General features: G+C 60.2%; 1 protein-coding gene across 2 annotated transcripts; it reads right to left on the bottom strand.

The window, feature by feature from the left end:
• Nucleotides 1-5,555: 5,555 nt before the first annotated feature.
• Nucleotides 5,556-13,909, bottom strand: ZNF467 (zinc finger protein 467). 2 transcript variants are annotated; one of them, XM_039522622.1, is made up of 6 exons: nucleotides 13,759-13,896; nucleotides 12,298-12,582; nucleotides 10,942-11,055; nucleotides 10,454-10,567; nucleotides 9,643-9,765; nucleotides 5,556-9,301 (listed from the first exon to the last, which is right to left on the bottom strand). In XM_039522622.1, the coding sequence occupies exons 3-6, from the start codon at nucleotides 10,973-10,975 to the stop codon at nucleotides 7,728-7,730; spliced, it is 1,845 nt and encodes a 614-aa protein (XP_039378556.1). In that variant the 5' UTR covers nucleotides 10,976-11,055; nucleotides 12,298-12,582; nucleotides 13,759-13,896; the 3' UTR covers nucleotides 5,556-7,727. The 2 variants fall into 2 exon arrangements, with proteins under 2 accessions (XP_039378556.1, XP_039378557.1); XM_039522623.1 differs by lacking the exon at nucleotides 10,454-10,567 and having other exon boundaries at nucleotides 13,759-13,909.
• Nucleotides 13,910-15,072: the final 1,163 nt, after the last annotated feature.

The raw sequence follows: 15,072 nt of genomic DNA, 5'->3' as shown, positions 1-15,072 counted from the left end.
CTGCCAACCCTGAGATTCTATGACTGACTGACCCCCCCAAACTGCCTCTGCACCCCCGCCTGAGGGGAGTGTGGTCTCACCCCTGGCAGTTGTGGGGTCAGGGTCTCGGGTAAATGCTCGATGGGCCCTGCTGCCATGAACTCAGGGGGCTGGCAGTGTGCAGGGCCAGGCTGTCTGCCCAGTGCTCCAGCCAAATGGCCATAGCCCCAGGTGCCCACGTGAGGCTGAGTCAGGAGGGGATCTCCCCCCCCCTCCCCTGCCAGAGTCAGGGGCAGCTCTCAGACCCAGCCTACCCCCACCCCCTCTCCTGGACCCGCGAGCCCCCTGAATCCAGGACCCCTTCGCCAGCTGCCAGTCGTGCCTCTACCACCCCACCCCAGACATGCAGACCCCCCGGCCTGGCCACCCTCCATCCCCAGTGCCCCGCAGAGCGGGAGAATGGAGGGAAACTGGCTGCCCCCCAACACTGCTCTGGCCCAGGGGTGCAGACGACACTGGTGTATGTCTCCCTTTCCAGATGGCTGAGGGCAGGGTTCAGGGAAGGTGAGCTGGCTGCACGGCTCTGGGCCTAATGTACCCTTGGGGCCATCCTAAGGGGTTTCAGCCCTGCAGTCTCAGTCCTCGGGGAGCCCCCACCAGCTGTGCCCGCCAGGCTGGGACAGGCCAGTCCCTGCTGGGGGAAGATAAGGGGCTTAGTGCCATGTTTTATTTATTTCTGTTCTTGACTTTGAGCACCAAGCCACCTGTTCCATCCCACAGAGCCTTTGCTCTGCTGTGACAATGCCTGTTTTCCTTAAAGCCCCAGCTCCTGGAGTCACGTGGCTCTCTGATGATTTCAGCCTTCATTCTTAAAGAACAAGTACGTTTCTACCCCTCCTGGCTGTGAAGAAAGCTTCAAAATGTGACCCTAAGGGCTCAACAAGCAAGAGGCAAATCAAAAGAATGCCAAATCTATCATTTTTTTACAGAATCTCCCGCTTTTAAAGCCAATCTCGTGAATTTTGGTGAGCCTGACTCATGATTTTTGACCATTTGGGATTGGCAATACTGCCGTAGTTAGAGCTCTCACCCAGGTTCAATTTTCCCCTCCATTGGGGAAGGAGAAAGGCTTTGAACAGGGCTCTCCCAAGCATGCCCTAATCACTGAGCTATGGAGTAGCCTGATATTAGGCTCCGACAGTCTCCTCTATGAAGCTTTTCCCCTGTGGATAAATAATGACTGAGGGATTAGAGCGGGGGCTCGGGGGTGTGCCCTGAGCACTGGATTACATACAGAGTCACTCTCTCTGCGACCCAGTGACAGGGCTACAGCGAGAGAATGAATGAATGACTAGTCCAATGAGCCTGCCCACCTTACCAAGTGCTCCAGATCGGTCTGTATAACTGACCCGTGCCCATCATCACTGACCACTCTGCCAATGTTTGTGGTGTCATCTGCAAATGTTACCAGCAAAGGTTTTCTCTTTTCTTCCAGACGCTTGAGAAAGGGAGTTCAAGTGCCCGGCATTGGGACAAAACAGACACCAGGAGAAACCCCCCCAAAGGACGATGATTCTCGTTTGCTATTACATTCATGATCTCTCAGCTAGCCAGTTTTTAATCCATTTAATATGGGCACATGGATTTTGTATAGTGCTAGTCTTTTTAACAGAATGTCATGTGGGACTCAGACAAAAGCCATGCAGAGGTCATCGCTACATCATGTCATCAGTTATCTTTATCAGCCAAACCTGTAATCTCATCACAAAGTGATGTAAAATGGGTGTGACAAGACCTGTGTTCCATAAAGCCACGGTGATTGCCGTTAGTCAGGCTGCCACCCTGTCAGTCTTTGCTGACTGCACCCCAGAGCAGCCTTGTCACGATTTTGCCCAGGACTCTTGTCAGGCTAACTGGTCTAGTCACTCAGCTCATCCTGTTTGGCGTCATTTAAATGTTTAAAATATTTGCACAACAACAGCATTTTCCCCAGTCCTCCGGAACTTCCTTGGTATTCCACAGTTTGTTCAAAATCAACATTAGTGGTTGAGAGAGCTCTTCAACCAATTGTTTTCATATGCTTGGGTGCAAGTTATCCAGTCCCGCCGATTAAAAAATTAACTTCAGTAGTTGCTGTTTAACACCCTACAGGATTCCTGTGGGAATAGAAGGTATTTCCTTATCACTATGACATAGGAATACATTCCAAATACAGAACAGAAATATTGATTCAATACTTCTGCCTTTCCTGGATCAGGATGGTCTATTTTAGCATCCTGACCTGGTATTAGACTTATACCATGGTTAGGATTTAATTTGTTCCTGGTATACTTAATGAATTCCTTCTTTTTGTCCTTAACTACACTAGCCATAGATTTTTTTCACTGCTATGCTGAGTTTCCCTTATCAACTATCTGTATTTTCCTAATGGTTGGTTTGTATTCATTGCCATCAAATTCCCCATTTTTCCATTTGTTATAGATTATATTTTTATTTTTAATTGCTAATTTCACTTCCCCTCTTAACGAGGATGATATTCTTTTTTAAATTGAGAAGCCTTCATACATGATTGCAGAATTGTGGGGAGCATTTAGCATGTAATAAAGCATTCCTAAGAAGCTCCCAATTATCACTCCACCCTCCTCACACCCCACCAAAAAGCAGTGCAAAGTGCCTAAAAAAATCTTAGGGCGTCCCAGCGGCTGGGGGGCGCGGCGCGGGGGGGCCGGCCTGCCGCATGCATGCGGGAGGTGGGTCGGGCCCGGGAGAGACGGATGCCTGGCGGGGGACGCTGGGGCGGGCGGGCGCCGGGCGCTGGCTGCTCCTCCCGGACCTCGCGCTGGCGGCGGGGGGCGGGCCTGCGGAGCCGCCGCCGTCCCGCCGCCGGGGATCCCCAGCGGCCACGCCAGCCCACCAGCAGTGCCATCCATGGGTCCTGCGTGCCTGCTCGCGGCGCTCGCGCGCGCAGCATGACTGTTTGGGGCGGCCAAAACGCTAGAGCCGCCCCTGCTCACACCCCACCCCCCCATTCCTTGAAGCCTGTAGTGTCATTTGCCTCTTTGTAATATCTCTCTCCAGTAAAATACCCTGGAATTTCTTGGACGCAAATATATATTTTAAATTGTGAGTGTTGATCTGTCAGGTGGGCTGGATGGTTTCCAGTGAAGCATCCTCCATGTCCACTGAAGTGCAAGGCCAGACACCTCCCATACAAAGAATGCCGTTTTACCATCCTTTCCCTTTGCTTTGTAAGGCTGGCATGGCAGAAATTCTGTCCTGAACAGGATGTGTCAGGCACTTGGTACCAAGGCCTCTTTGAGTTGCTGCTGATTTCCTCGAACACCTCCGGCAGGCTGCAGGGGGTGCTGAAGTGCCTTGCAGACGTGATTGGGGCTCAGGCTCCTTACACCACATTTCTATGGGTTAGCCTCTCTTCCATTCACTATTACAACATGATCAGTGAAATGCTCACGGCAAAGATGGATACTTTAAAAGTGAATCCCTTTGGACGGCACCGGGTGTCTAACCACGGTTTCTCACTTGGAATACAGGCCTCAGCCCTTTACAGCTCAGGGACCGGGGGGTTTCCTTCCTAAACAAGTGAGTAAATCTGGAGTCAGCTCAGTGCGTCGCACGCTGGGAAAAGCTTAGCTATGGAATGGGCAGGCGGGTGAGCCAGGTTTTGGAAGCTGTGCGAGGAGCTGCCTGTCTGCGGGAGGAACCGGCTCCTGTCTGAGATGTGACATTCAGTACGGGAGAGTGAAAGGGAGTTCAAGTGCCCAGCAAAGCCCATGAGCTCCAGCTGGACTGTGTGTGGTGTGCACGCCCCAAAGTGCCTCATTGTGCAAAGTCCATATGCACTGAACCGCAACCATCCGACACAGGGGCTGGTGCTAGCCAGGGTACAGAGCTCTGTGTCTGGAGCTGAGAGAGCAGGGTTCTTGTCTGGTCACACCCACCCACGGGGGGTTTGTGCATGGTTGGTCTAGGCTAGATCGGAGCTGAAACATGTTCCTTATCCACCTTTCAATTTTCATATTGAGCCCCATCTTTTCCCATTTAACTAATAATTCCCCATGTGGAACCGTGTCAAACGCCTTACTGAAATCGAGGTAAATTAGATACACTGCATTTCCTTTGTCTAAAAAATCTGTTACCTTCTCAAAGAAGGAGATCAGGTTGGTTTGGCACAATCTACCTTTTGTAAAACCATGTTGTAATTTGTCCCAATTACCATTGACCTCAATGTCCTTTGTCCCAGATCTATTTTTGTTTATCCTTCCATGTAGTTTGAACTGAATTAGCTTATGATCGCTCAAACCAAGGTTGTCCTCTACAACCATTTCTTCTATGAGGTCCTCACTACTCACCAAAACCAAATCTAAAATGGCATCTCCTCTTGTTGGTTCAGCAACTACTTGGTGAAGAAATCCATCAGTTATTGCATCCAGGAAAATCTGAGCCCTATTATTATTACTAGCACTTGTCCTCCAGTCTATATCTGGGAAGTTAAAGTCTCCCATTATCTCTCTGATACTTGACATGATCACACAATTCCCATTAGTGTTTACTTCATTAAAAACATTAAAGAGGTCTCTATCCATATCCAAATCAGATCCCGGTGGTCTGTAGCACACCCCAAGCACTATCCCAAGGGAGGCTCTAGTAGCTTTCTTCCCCAATGTGATTTTTGTCCAGACAGACTCAGTCTTATCCATTCCATCCCTTCTTATTTCTTTGCAGTTAACCTCATCACTGACATACAATGCTACTCCACCACCTTGGCCTTTATTTCTAAACAGCACAGAGCCTTCACTACCTGTGCTCCAGTCACGACTACTATTCCACCAGGTTTCTGTTATCCCTATATCTGGTTTCACTTCCTGCACCAGTAGCTCTAGTCCCTCCATTTTGTTACCTAGGCTCCTCGCATTCGTGTACAAACATCTCAATTTTTGCTGTCTGGTTCCCAGCTGTGCCCCCAGGGCTGCCTTTGCCCACCTCATGCCACTGGCCCGCTCCACCCGAATGCCATCAGCTCTGCACTCCCTGCTGAGGCGTTTGCACTGGCTGCTGCCCCTGCAGGCTTCAGGGAGTGACCAGGCTGAGCAAGCCACAGGGTCTGTGTCCCCAGCTTCCCCTCAAGTGTCTTGCTGGGGGGCTTGGCAGCTCTGTGAGCAGAGCAGCTCCCCCCTCACAGCCAGGGGCGGCTCTAGGCACCAGCAAAACAAGCTGGTGCTCACAGCCCAGGCTGGGCAAGGTCCCCTCCCCTGTCAAAAATGCAGCCAGATAGTTCCCCCCCCCCACCATCTCCAGGACTGATTGTGAGGCCTGCCCCACCCCTCCTGACTATGGAGCTCAGCCGCCTTCCCCCCTCAGCCTGTGGATGGAGGGCACCGTCCCTGCGTCCACCCCACACAAGGGCTGGAGGGGTCAGTTAGGCCCATTAACCCTAGACCCCACCTGGAGGAGAGCCCAGGGCTCTAAGGCCTGACTTCCTGATGAAGCCCAGCTGAGGGAGGAGCTGGGCTGCGTTTATAAAGCCAGGAAGCTGGCAGCAGAAGGGGTCTGCAGGCTGCATTCACTCCCAGGGAGAGGCACCGACAGTCGGAGGTCAGAGGTGGTTCACCCAGAGAAGAGGGGGACCAGAAGCTGCAGGAAGGAGAACAAGGGCTGAGGGACAGCAGAGCAGTCACTAGGTACAGGGTCCCTGGACTGGAAGCTGGAGTAGTGAGTGGCCCTGGTTTCCCTACCGCTTGCTAGGGAAGTGGCACCATCAGGACAGTGCCAGAGGACTGCCTGGGAATGGTGTGGAAGGGCTTTGGGTAACCCTCAGAAGGGCCAGAGGGCCGAGTCCGGAATAGGTGGCTGCAGTGCCTGGAGCGAGAGGGGCTGCAGGGTGAGACAGGACGGGTGACGACACCGCCAGTGGAGGGTGCAATGCCTGGCACAGCTCATCCCCAGGGTGGCCAGGAGGCGGCGCCACCCGCAGTGAGTGCACCCTGGCAATACAGACAAGCTCCCCTGCTGCCCACCAGGCCTGGCACCAAGCCCCCACCCAGATTCAGGTAGCTGGGGGGCCAACCTGCTGCCCACAGCAGGCCTATCTCTGCCCTGCCATGAGATCCTGGGTCAGGGATGAGGAAGAGGGAGCAGCCTGCACAGCTCAGGGAGGCTCTGCTCCGCCCTCCCTCCGCACCCAGCCATTTCAAGCTGGGTAGGGAGGTAGGAACAGGCCCCTGCGGAGCTGCCCCCTCCTAGGCGGAGGGGAGGGCCTCCACGGCTGCAGGAGGAGCAGAGGTGGAGAATCGCTGGGGCTGCAGGGCCAGAGCCGACGATTTCTGTGGCGCTGAGGGGGCAGAACCAGCTGATGCAGGGACAGAGTGGTGCAGAATGAATGGAAGTAGAACAGGGGGCCAAGGGCAGGTGGGGACAAAACTAACTCCTTGGCAATTGTGCTTTGCGGGGAGAAGCTGGCAGCCCTCCCGCCATGGCTGCGATTGGGGGGATTTCACCCAAACGGGACATTAACTCGTTTTTGTTTGTTCCAAAGCTATTGGCAGGTATGGCGGGAACTTGTGAGCAGGCCCCTCGGTCCCAGCTTCCCACTCTGTGACCGTCTCACCGTGGAGCCGAGCAGGTCTCGGCGATTGTTCTGTGCCCAGCCTCTGCTTCCCACCCTGCAGGGCTCCTCAGAGACCCCCCAGACAGGTGTGAAGGAGGAAACGCCCAGCTCGCAGCACTAGCCAGCCAACGGGCTTGAGTTTCGTCTTTAATTACAGAGGGACGTTAACATTCAAATGCCCCTTTGCTTGGGGGTCCCCTGCAGTGCCCCCTCTCAGGCAGAGAGCAGAGACTCCCCTTTCTCGCTCGCCCACAGTTCTTGCCGGACCAGTGCTGGGTGCCCTGGCCAGCGACTGGGGAACTGAGCAGGCTGAGAAGCCAACTTCCAACCCATCTCCAGCACCGTTCCCAACACCGTTTAGGGCACCATTTGGCTCAGGGAACGGTATTATCCCCTTTCTAGCTGAGGAATGATTCAGCGGTGAGTCCTAACCCCGTCTCCTGCCTGGCCAGCTCCCCAGGCGGTGTTAAGGGCTGGTCTCCCAGGTCCTGTTTGTATCACTTTCAGCAGGTGGATGACGGACAGGCCGAGGCTGAGGGCAGCTGCGCCCAGCGGTGTCCCTGCCCGTGCCCGTAAGGGCTGGGCTGTGTGAACGGCACGCTGGGCTCTCAAGGCACGTCTGGATCAGAAGTGGGTCTCACTGCAGGACACTCAGGCAGCTTCCCAGTTCTCTCTCTCCCGTCCCGTCCGTACACCGGAGAGCTGGGATTGGGGGCGAGTGGCAGAGCTGTGAGGGTGGGGAGCCCCAGGTGGGCATGGCAAGTTGGGCTGAGCTGCAGGGCCAGGCTGAAGTGATGATCTAGAGAAGGACTGCGACGGCTGGCTGCCAGGAATGAGTGGCACCAGCAGAGCTGGTGGGGGAGGGAGCCCCGGGCTGGATTGCAGGGGGCTGCAGGTCGGGTCTGAACCAGGGTGACAAGGAAGGACTGGGATACGGGGGGGTGAGAGGGGAGTGAAGCAGAGCAGTGTATGTGCAGGGAGCCCAGGGCTGGGATAGCACGGCGGGGAGGGGGGTTACAGGTTGGCACTGAGGGCACAGCACCTGCCCGCACTTTGTCCAGCTCACAGCAGAGCAGCTGGTCCCTTGGGGTGGTGAGCCGTGCGAGTCACTAGTCCCGCACCGCTAGAGGCAGGCTGCCTGCTGGCTCAGGGGGTCGTGCACAGCCCAGGGGCTGCCCCTGTCGCTCTGCAGGGGGGCAGCGTGGGTACGCTCATGCCTCAGGAGATGCGTCTTCCTGCTGAAGCTCTTGCCACACTGGGTGCAGATGTAGGGCCGGTGCCCCGTGTGCACGGCCTGGTGCCGGACCAGGTTGGTCTTGGAGCTGAAGCGCTTGCCGCACTGGCTGCAGCCGTGGGGGCGGGTGCCGGTGTGCACGGCCTGGTGCCTCACCAGGTGGGACTTGCGGCTGAAGCCGCGGCCGCACTGCTCGCAGATGTAGGGCCGCTTGCCCGAGTGCGCCTTGGTGTGGGCGATGAGGTTGGGCCGGGAGCTGAAGCTGCGGTTGCACTGGGGGCAGGCGAAGGGGCGCTCGCCGGTGTGGACGCGGCGGTGCCGCACCAGGTGCTGGTTGTGGGTGAAGCTGCGGCCGCAGTCGGGGCAGGCGAAGGGGCGCTCCCCGGTGTGCGTGCGCTGGTGCGTGGTCAGGTTGGGCTTGTGGCTGAAGCTCTTCTCGCAGTAGGCGCAGGCGTAGGGCTTGAGGCCCATGTGGCTGCGCAGGTGGGCGGTCAGGTGGCGCTTGTCGCTGAAGCCGCGGCCGCACTCGGCGCAGGAGAAGGGCCGCCCCTCCAGGTGCAGCCGCTGGTGCGACGTCAGGTTCTTCTTCCAGCTGAAGCTTTTGCCGCACTCGGGGCAGGTGAAGGGTTTCTGCTCCGGCAAGGACCCTGGGGGTGGCGCTGCCACTCCTGGCAGCCTGCAGGGGGCACTTGTCTCCAGCTGGGCCAGCGCCCCCAGCTCCGGCTCCGGCTCCGTGTGCACGCGCTGGTGCCGCACCAGATGCTGCTTGTGGGTAAAGCTGCGGGCGCACTGGGCGCACTGGTAGGGGCGCTCCCCGGTGTGGATGCGCTGGTGCCGGATCAGGTGCGTCTTCTTGCGGAAGCTCCGGCCGCACTCGGCGCAGGGGAAGGGCCGCTCCCCGGTGTGCGTCTTCTGGTGCGATCCCAGGTGGATCTTCTGGCTGAAGCAGCGGCCGCACTGGGCGCACTGGTAGGGGCGCTCGCCCGTGTGGATGCGCTGGTGCCGGGTCAGGTGGGCCTTCTTGCTGAAGCCCTTGCCGCACTGGGCGCAGGGGAAGGGCCGCTCCCCAGAGTGGGTGCGCTGGTGGGCCACCAGGTTGGGCTTCTGGCTGAAGCTGCGGCCACACTCCCCGCAGGCGTAGGGGCTCTCCCCCGTGTGCACCCGCTGGTGGAGCCGCAGCGTCAGCTTGTCCTTGAACCGCCGCTCGCACTCAGTGCAGCCATATGGCTTCTCGGTCAGGAGCTGCCACTGCTGCAGGGCCAAGCCCGGGAGGTCGCCGTAGCTGCCGTAGTCCTCCAGGCTCGGCCTCTCCAGCTTGCAGGCGCCCAGGTAGCCGTGGCCCCCGTCGGGATGCAGCAAGCCGCTGCCCTGCAGCTGCCCCGACAGCAGCGCCTCCGCGCTGAGACTCGCGGGCCACTCCTCATAGTCCTCCTCCACCTTCACCGTCCGGATGAGCCAGTCATCTGCCCGGGTGGAGGGGAGAGAGATGGGGAATCAGACAGCCCAGCACGTCGGGTAACCCACCGACCCCCCAGCCACATCCCTGGCTTCTTCAGGGACAGAACCACGCCCAGCAATTCCAGTACCGCCCCCTGCTGAGCTACCGGAGCAGCTCCCGCGGCCCAGGGATGTGAACGGGCCCTGTGGTCCCCTCGCTGGCCAAGGGCTGACGGGGCTGTGGAGACCGAGCACTCTCACCGCAGGGCTGGGGCACATCGGCAGCGGATGGTGCTAGGGCGTTCGCTTGGAGCTGAAGCGCTTGCCGCACTGGTTGCAGCCGTGGGGGGGGGGGGTGTTTTCTCACCTGAGCAGCTGCTCTCGGGGCCTTTTCGTCCTTCCAGACCCATCTGCTGCTCGCCACCATGCTGCTGCTGCTGCTGCTCTCGCTCACCTTGCGGGACGATCTCGGGCTTGGGAACTACGGATCCTGTCGGGGGGGGAGAGAATCAAGCCCAGATTCCCCCACGCTTCAGGAAGTGTCACAAGCAGCCCAGGAGTGGCTGGCTGCACCTCCCTCCATCTCCCTCGGGTTTTATAAAGTCGCCCATCACCCGTGGCATCATGGCGCCTGAAGGGCAGCAAATCCTGGCTCTGGCGGACTGAGAGGAGAGGGGAGTTCCACCGCCCCTCCCTGCGAATGCCAGCAGAGGCTCCCTCCTGCACACAGCACGGGGCTGCCCGTAGCCGGCAGCAGCACTCAGAGAGAGGCAGCCCCATAAGCAATCACGCCCCGAACCAGGAAGCGTTTTGTTGGGCCCCAGCAATAGCTCAAAGTGCCTGCAGCCAGGGACAGGCAGCCAGCACCAGTGCCACAAGCTCACAGCTCCAGCGGGGGCTGCTGCACTCCCCAGCGCAGCCCCCGGGAGACACCCGCCAGGTGCAAGAAGGGCTCCTGCTTCCCACAGGAAAGGACGCAAACCTCGGGCCCAGCACCAGCGACGGCAAGTCGCTGCGGCTGGGGTTCAGCAGGACCTCCAGGCTGGCAGAGCAACAACCGTGCCCGGATCCTCCTGCCCTGACACGGCACAAACACTGCTCAGTCCATGTCCTTACTCTGCTTCCGGGACCTGGAGCATCTCGCTTGGGAAAGAGCCCTGCCCCTGCCCCTCACTGACCTGGGCTGGCGCTGCCAGGGGCCTCCCTCTCCTCTGCCTCCCCAGGAGCCTTGGCACGAGGCTCTTCGGCTTGCTCGATCCGCGGGACAATCTCGGGTTTGGCGACGGGGGACCCTGCATGAGACACAACAGAGGCTGCTGGCCACATGCAGGGCAGGCTGGGCCACCCGCCGGCTCTCGGGCACAGCAAACCCAGTCGCCCCAAGGCTGACGGAGGGTACGTTTAGGAGAGGAGTCCAGCTAGGGCCTTAGTCCCTGCGGAGATAACACTCCTGCACAGTGCCACTGGGCTGGGGTCGCAATGACTCCTGCCTGAGCCACACACCACAGGGCCTGCCTGTTTGCAGCCAGTAGAGAGCCCCCGACACTGCTGTTGCTCCATCCACCAGCCCCCCAGGGAATTTAGGGGGAGGTACCCCTCGCTGGCTCTCCCCGGAGCACTCCCTGTGCAATGTGGGGCACACACCACAGGTGGGGGCAGTTTTTACCCAGAGCAATCATGGCATCATAGTTCTCCCTCATTCTGGTCTCGTGCTGCTCCTCGTGCGCTCTGCCACTGCTCCAGAAGGGGAGGGGGTCCCGTCCTCACGCCTCGCTGGGCCCTGCAACAACAAGAGACGCCCGCCCATGAGAACACGCGGCTGAGTGAGCAGCGTGCTCAGCGGGGATACCCCAGAGAACGCACCCCAGGGGCTTTGGAAACGTCCCCGTGGGCTAATCCACTTCAGCTCCGGGGCAGCATCACAGTCAGGGCTCGGTGCGCTCTGCGTGAAGCTGGGCCTACATTCTGCAGCCTCTGGTGGAAAGTCTGCAGCAGCTTCAAATACATTCGGAAACGGAGCTTTCTGTGGACTCAGGGATGAAGCTGAGTAACGCAGCGCAGCTCCACGCTCTGTATTTGGATGTTGAATCTACTTTGCTTCATGGTGTCCCCACACACTCAGTTTTCAACATGCTATCGAATCCTGAACGAAATTACAGAAAGGCTTCGCAAACATCTTCTGGGGGGAAGCTGAAAGTCTCAGCTGCTGCATGAGAGGCAACTGGCAGCTGAGAATGGGTGGAGGATTGACTGACAGTGTGGAGTCAACACATTGGCTGGACGCTTCTGCCCAACTAGCTAGCACTGTTGGGTTATTACTTGCCATCTGTAGGGTTCAGAGTTAACATCCCATTGAGATGAATGGGGCACTCCACACCCATCCAAGCTAGGTGTCCCTCAACTCAGGCAGACATTGCTGCGCGGCTTACACTTGGCTCAAGCTTTCAGCATTTCATTTGTTGCTATGAGGGGAAGAATCATCTTTAAAGTAGGGCTGACCTGCTGGAGCCCAGATCCGCTCACGGGGCGGATGGTACGATTGGGACCCGTGTAGCGCCTTAGATGTTTGTCTTCAGGCTTGGCCCCTTTATCATTAGGACGCGGGATCTGCTTGCAGCCCTGCTCCCATCTTCTGGGAAATGAAAACTCTCGCCGGCATTACACCAGGGACCGTCCCCCAGTATTGTGTGCGGAGGCATCACGGGGAGAGCAGACCAAACCCGCCTGCTGGGACACAGTGATTCAGCTGGCCCAAGTGATCCATGCTCTGCTCCCTGGGTGCCCCATGCCCCTTCCGGGATGTCTACACGGCAATAAACCCGTGGCACCGAGGCTCAGGCTGCAGGGCTATCACACCGCAGGGCAGCTGTTCTGGTTCAAGCTGGAGCCCAGGCACTGGGACCCTCCCACACTGCGGGATGTCAGAGCCCAGGCCCCAGCCCGAGCCTGGATGTCTACCCAGCCTCGCAGCCTGCGCCCGGGCCAGCCGAGCCGCAGGCCTCTCACCGCGGTGCACACGTACCCTTAGCGACTCCTCTTCACTCCTGAGCTGGGTCGGCTCCGCAGGTCCAAGAGAGGGGGCTGCATCCTATTCCGGCTCGTGCTCCATGGGCAGCGATGGTGGGCGAGGGAGAACGGCCCAGCGGGGCTGTCAGACCCCAGGCGGGGTTTGCGGGGCTGGCAGCTCGGGCTCTGAGCACACGCTGTCTCCTTAGCGTGCTAGCCCGGGGCTGCGGAGGGCGGGCGGGCGGAGGACAGCGTGGGGGGCTGCGTGGAGATGGACGCGTCCTGTCGGCGTGAGGTGGCTCTGTAGAGAAGACAAGGCGAGGGAGATGGTGGGCCCTGGCGTTCTCAGGGAGGCCTGGCATAGGCGCAGCACCTTAGCTAGCAGGTGCCGGCTTCCCCAACAGCCACAGCTCTCTCCCCCGCAGGCCTCACTTAACCCCTTCCTAGCCGTGTCGGCTGGCTGTGGTGTCCCCTTAGCTCACAGGGCTTCACGCCCCACTCCCACAAGGTCTGTGCCTGGGGACCAGCAACATTGCCTGGGCTCCCGCTGGCGTCTCCCTCCAGCAAGGAATCACACCCCAGGGCTGAGACTGTCCCAGCAACTGGGGTGTCTCCCACGGGTGCCGCCCCTCTGCCCCCTGCCCAGTTTCTCCCCCGCCCTCCCCCAGCTGCCCAGCCCTTCCCTCTCTGTGGGCTGGCACTATCCCCTCCTCTTCCTGCCCAGCTGCCTGCCTCCCCCTCCTCTGCCACATGGCCTGGCCTCCCCCCAGATCCTCTTCCCCTCGCCCAGACTCGCCCCTCCCCCTCTGCTCAGACCCTCTCCCCTGCTGCACGGCCTGTCCTCCCCCTCTGCTCAGACCCTCCCCTCCCCCTCTGCTCAGACCCTCTTCCCCCTCCCCTCCCCCTCTGCTCAGACCCTCTCCCCCCTCCCCTCTGCTCAGACCCTCTCCCCTCCCCTGGTTCACGGCCTCCCCTCCCGCTCTGCACAGACCCTCTTCCCCTCTCACCCAGGCTGTCCCTTCCCCTCCTGCTCCACCTCCTCCCCTCCCCCCACTCTGCACAACCCTTCTTCCCCCTCCCCTTCCTGTTCTGCTTCCCTTCCCCTTCGGTGGAGTCTTCTCCTCCCCTCCCCTCCCCTCTTGCTTCATCCCGCCCTCCTCTTCCTGCATCGCCTCTCCCCCTCCCCAACTCTGCCTAGATTCTCCCCCTCCCCATCCTGTCTCCCTTCTCCCCTCCCCTCCTCTCTCCCTTTCCCCCATATTCTCCCCAGCCCCATGGTTAAGCCCTTCCCCCACCCCCCGCGGGCAGGGCACAGGGCGCAGCGGGGGACCCAGGAGTCCGACCCTCCCCCCGCGCTGCTGCATCAAAGAGGGGCAGGAAATGCCCCCCCCAGCCCATCCAAGCGGCACTGAGCTCCCCGCGCCCATCACCGCGGCGTCGGGCGCCCCCTGCTCCAGCTGCCCCCCGCGTGTCCTACCTGCGCGGCAGCCCCACGGCCACGCGTGGCCCGGCTCCGCCGCAACGGGACCGCGCCCGGGGAGGGGAGCCCGGTCCCGGGACGGGCTGGGGGGCAGCGGGGCCCCCTGCTCCCTCCCGCCGGAGCCGCGCCAGCCACGAGCCGGGCTCGCAGGCGCCCGGGCAGCTGGGCTGGGGGAGCGGCGGGGCTGGCCGCGCCGGGCACCCTGGGAGCTGTAGTGTTCCTGCGGGGCCCCGCGGGGCCGGCGGCGGGGCGGGGACTACAACTCCCAGCAGCCCGCGCGCTGCCAGCCCTGGGGCCAGAGCCCGCTGACCCCTGCACAGAGCCAGGCCCGCGGGGTGGGAGGGGTCCCAGGGGGGGAGAGAGACGGGGGTCATGGCCTTTACCTGGCCAGCTCCTGGGGGGGGACAGCCCCACCCAGCTCCCCCCGGCTCTGGGGAAGGGGCTCTCAGCAGAGCCCTGCAAGGGGCAGTTCAAACCTCTGCCCCATAGACCCATCCCCTGTCACTTCCCCCAGCGCTTAGCCCGCTGGGGGCCGAGCCGGGAGCCCCGCAGTGGAGACAGCCCCACCCCGGGGGAAGGGCAGCGAGCGCAGGACGGGGGGGCTCTGCCGCTCCTGTGCCACGGGGAAAGGGCCCCGATTCAATCACTGGCCTAACTAGCCGGAGCAGCGCTGCCCACCCACGCCAGGGCAGAGTCACCCCTGGCTCTGACCCAGCTCAGTCCCTGAGCCTGCGGGGCCAGGCCGGCTGCCAGGATCAGGTGCCCGTTTGCGAGGCGACTCCTGACTGTCTGAGGCGTTTTCTCTGCGGTCTCCCTCCTTCAGACACGGCAGCAGAGTCTCTGTCTTCGTAGCTCCCCTGTCGTGCTGGCTGCACGTCTCCTCCCCGCGTCCGGGCCGTGCCATGTGCCTCCCGACTTCCAGCTCTAGTCTGGTCGGTGACCGGGCGCTTGGCAAGAAGCTCCCTTAGTTCCTACTTCAGGGTGGTGAGGGGCGGCCGTGGCCCCGCCTTGCAGAGCGGCTGGGAGGATGTTGGGAAATGGCTGTAAGGCAGGCCTGGCTTTGGGGTTTGCTGGCAAACACACCAGGGGCATGTTTTCCTGGCACTTCAGACAGTTCCTGGAACAGTCCGATCCGCCACGGGCTGTGGGGAAGGCTTCTTTTTCACACCCTAAACAGCGAGCTAAATTTGCCCCGACGGGGTCCCTTCCATGTTAGCCCATTGCTGGGCAGGGGCACAGCCTGGGGTTGGCAATGCCAGCCGCAGAAGCTCAGCAGCAGAGGGAGTGATTCCGGCATGGCCGGATGGAAGA

Source organism: Mauremys reevesii, linkage group 2 (genome assembly GCF_016161935.1).
Source record: "Mauremys reevesii isolate NIE-2019 linkage group 2, ASM1616193v1, whole genome shotgun sequence".
Classification (NCBI taxonomy): domain Eukaryota; kingdom Metazoa; phylum Chordata; order Testudines; family Geoemydidae; genus Mauremys; species Mauremys reevesii.
Note: the sequence above shows the minus strand (reverse complement) of the source record. Positions and strands in the feature narration are given on the sequence as shown.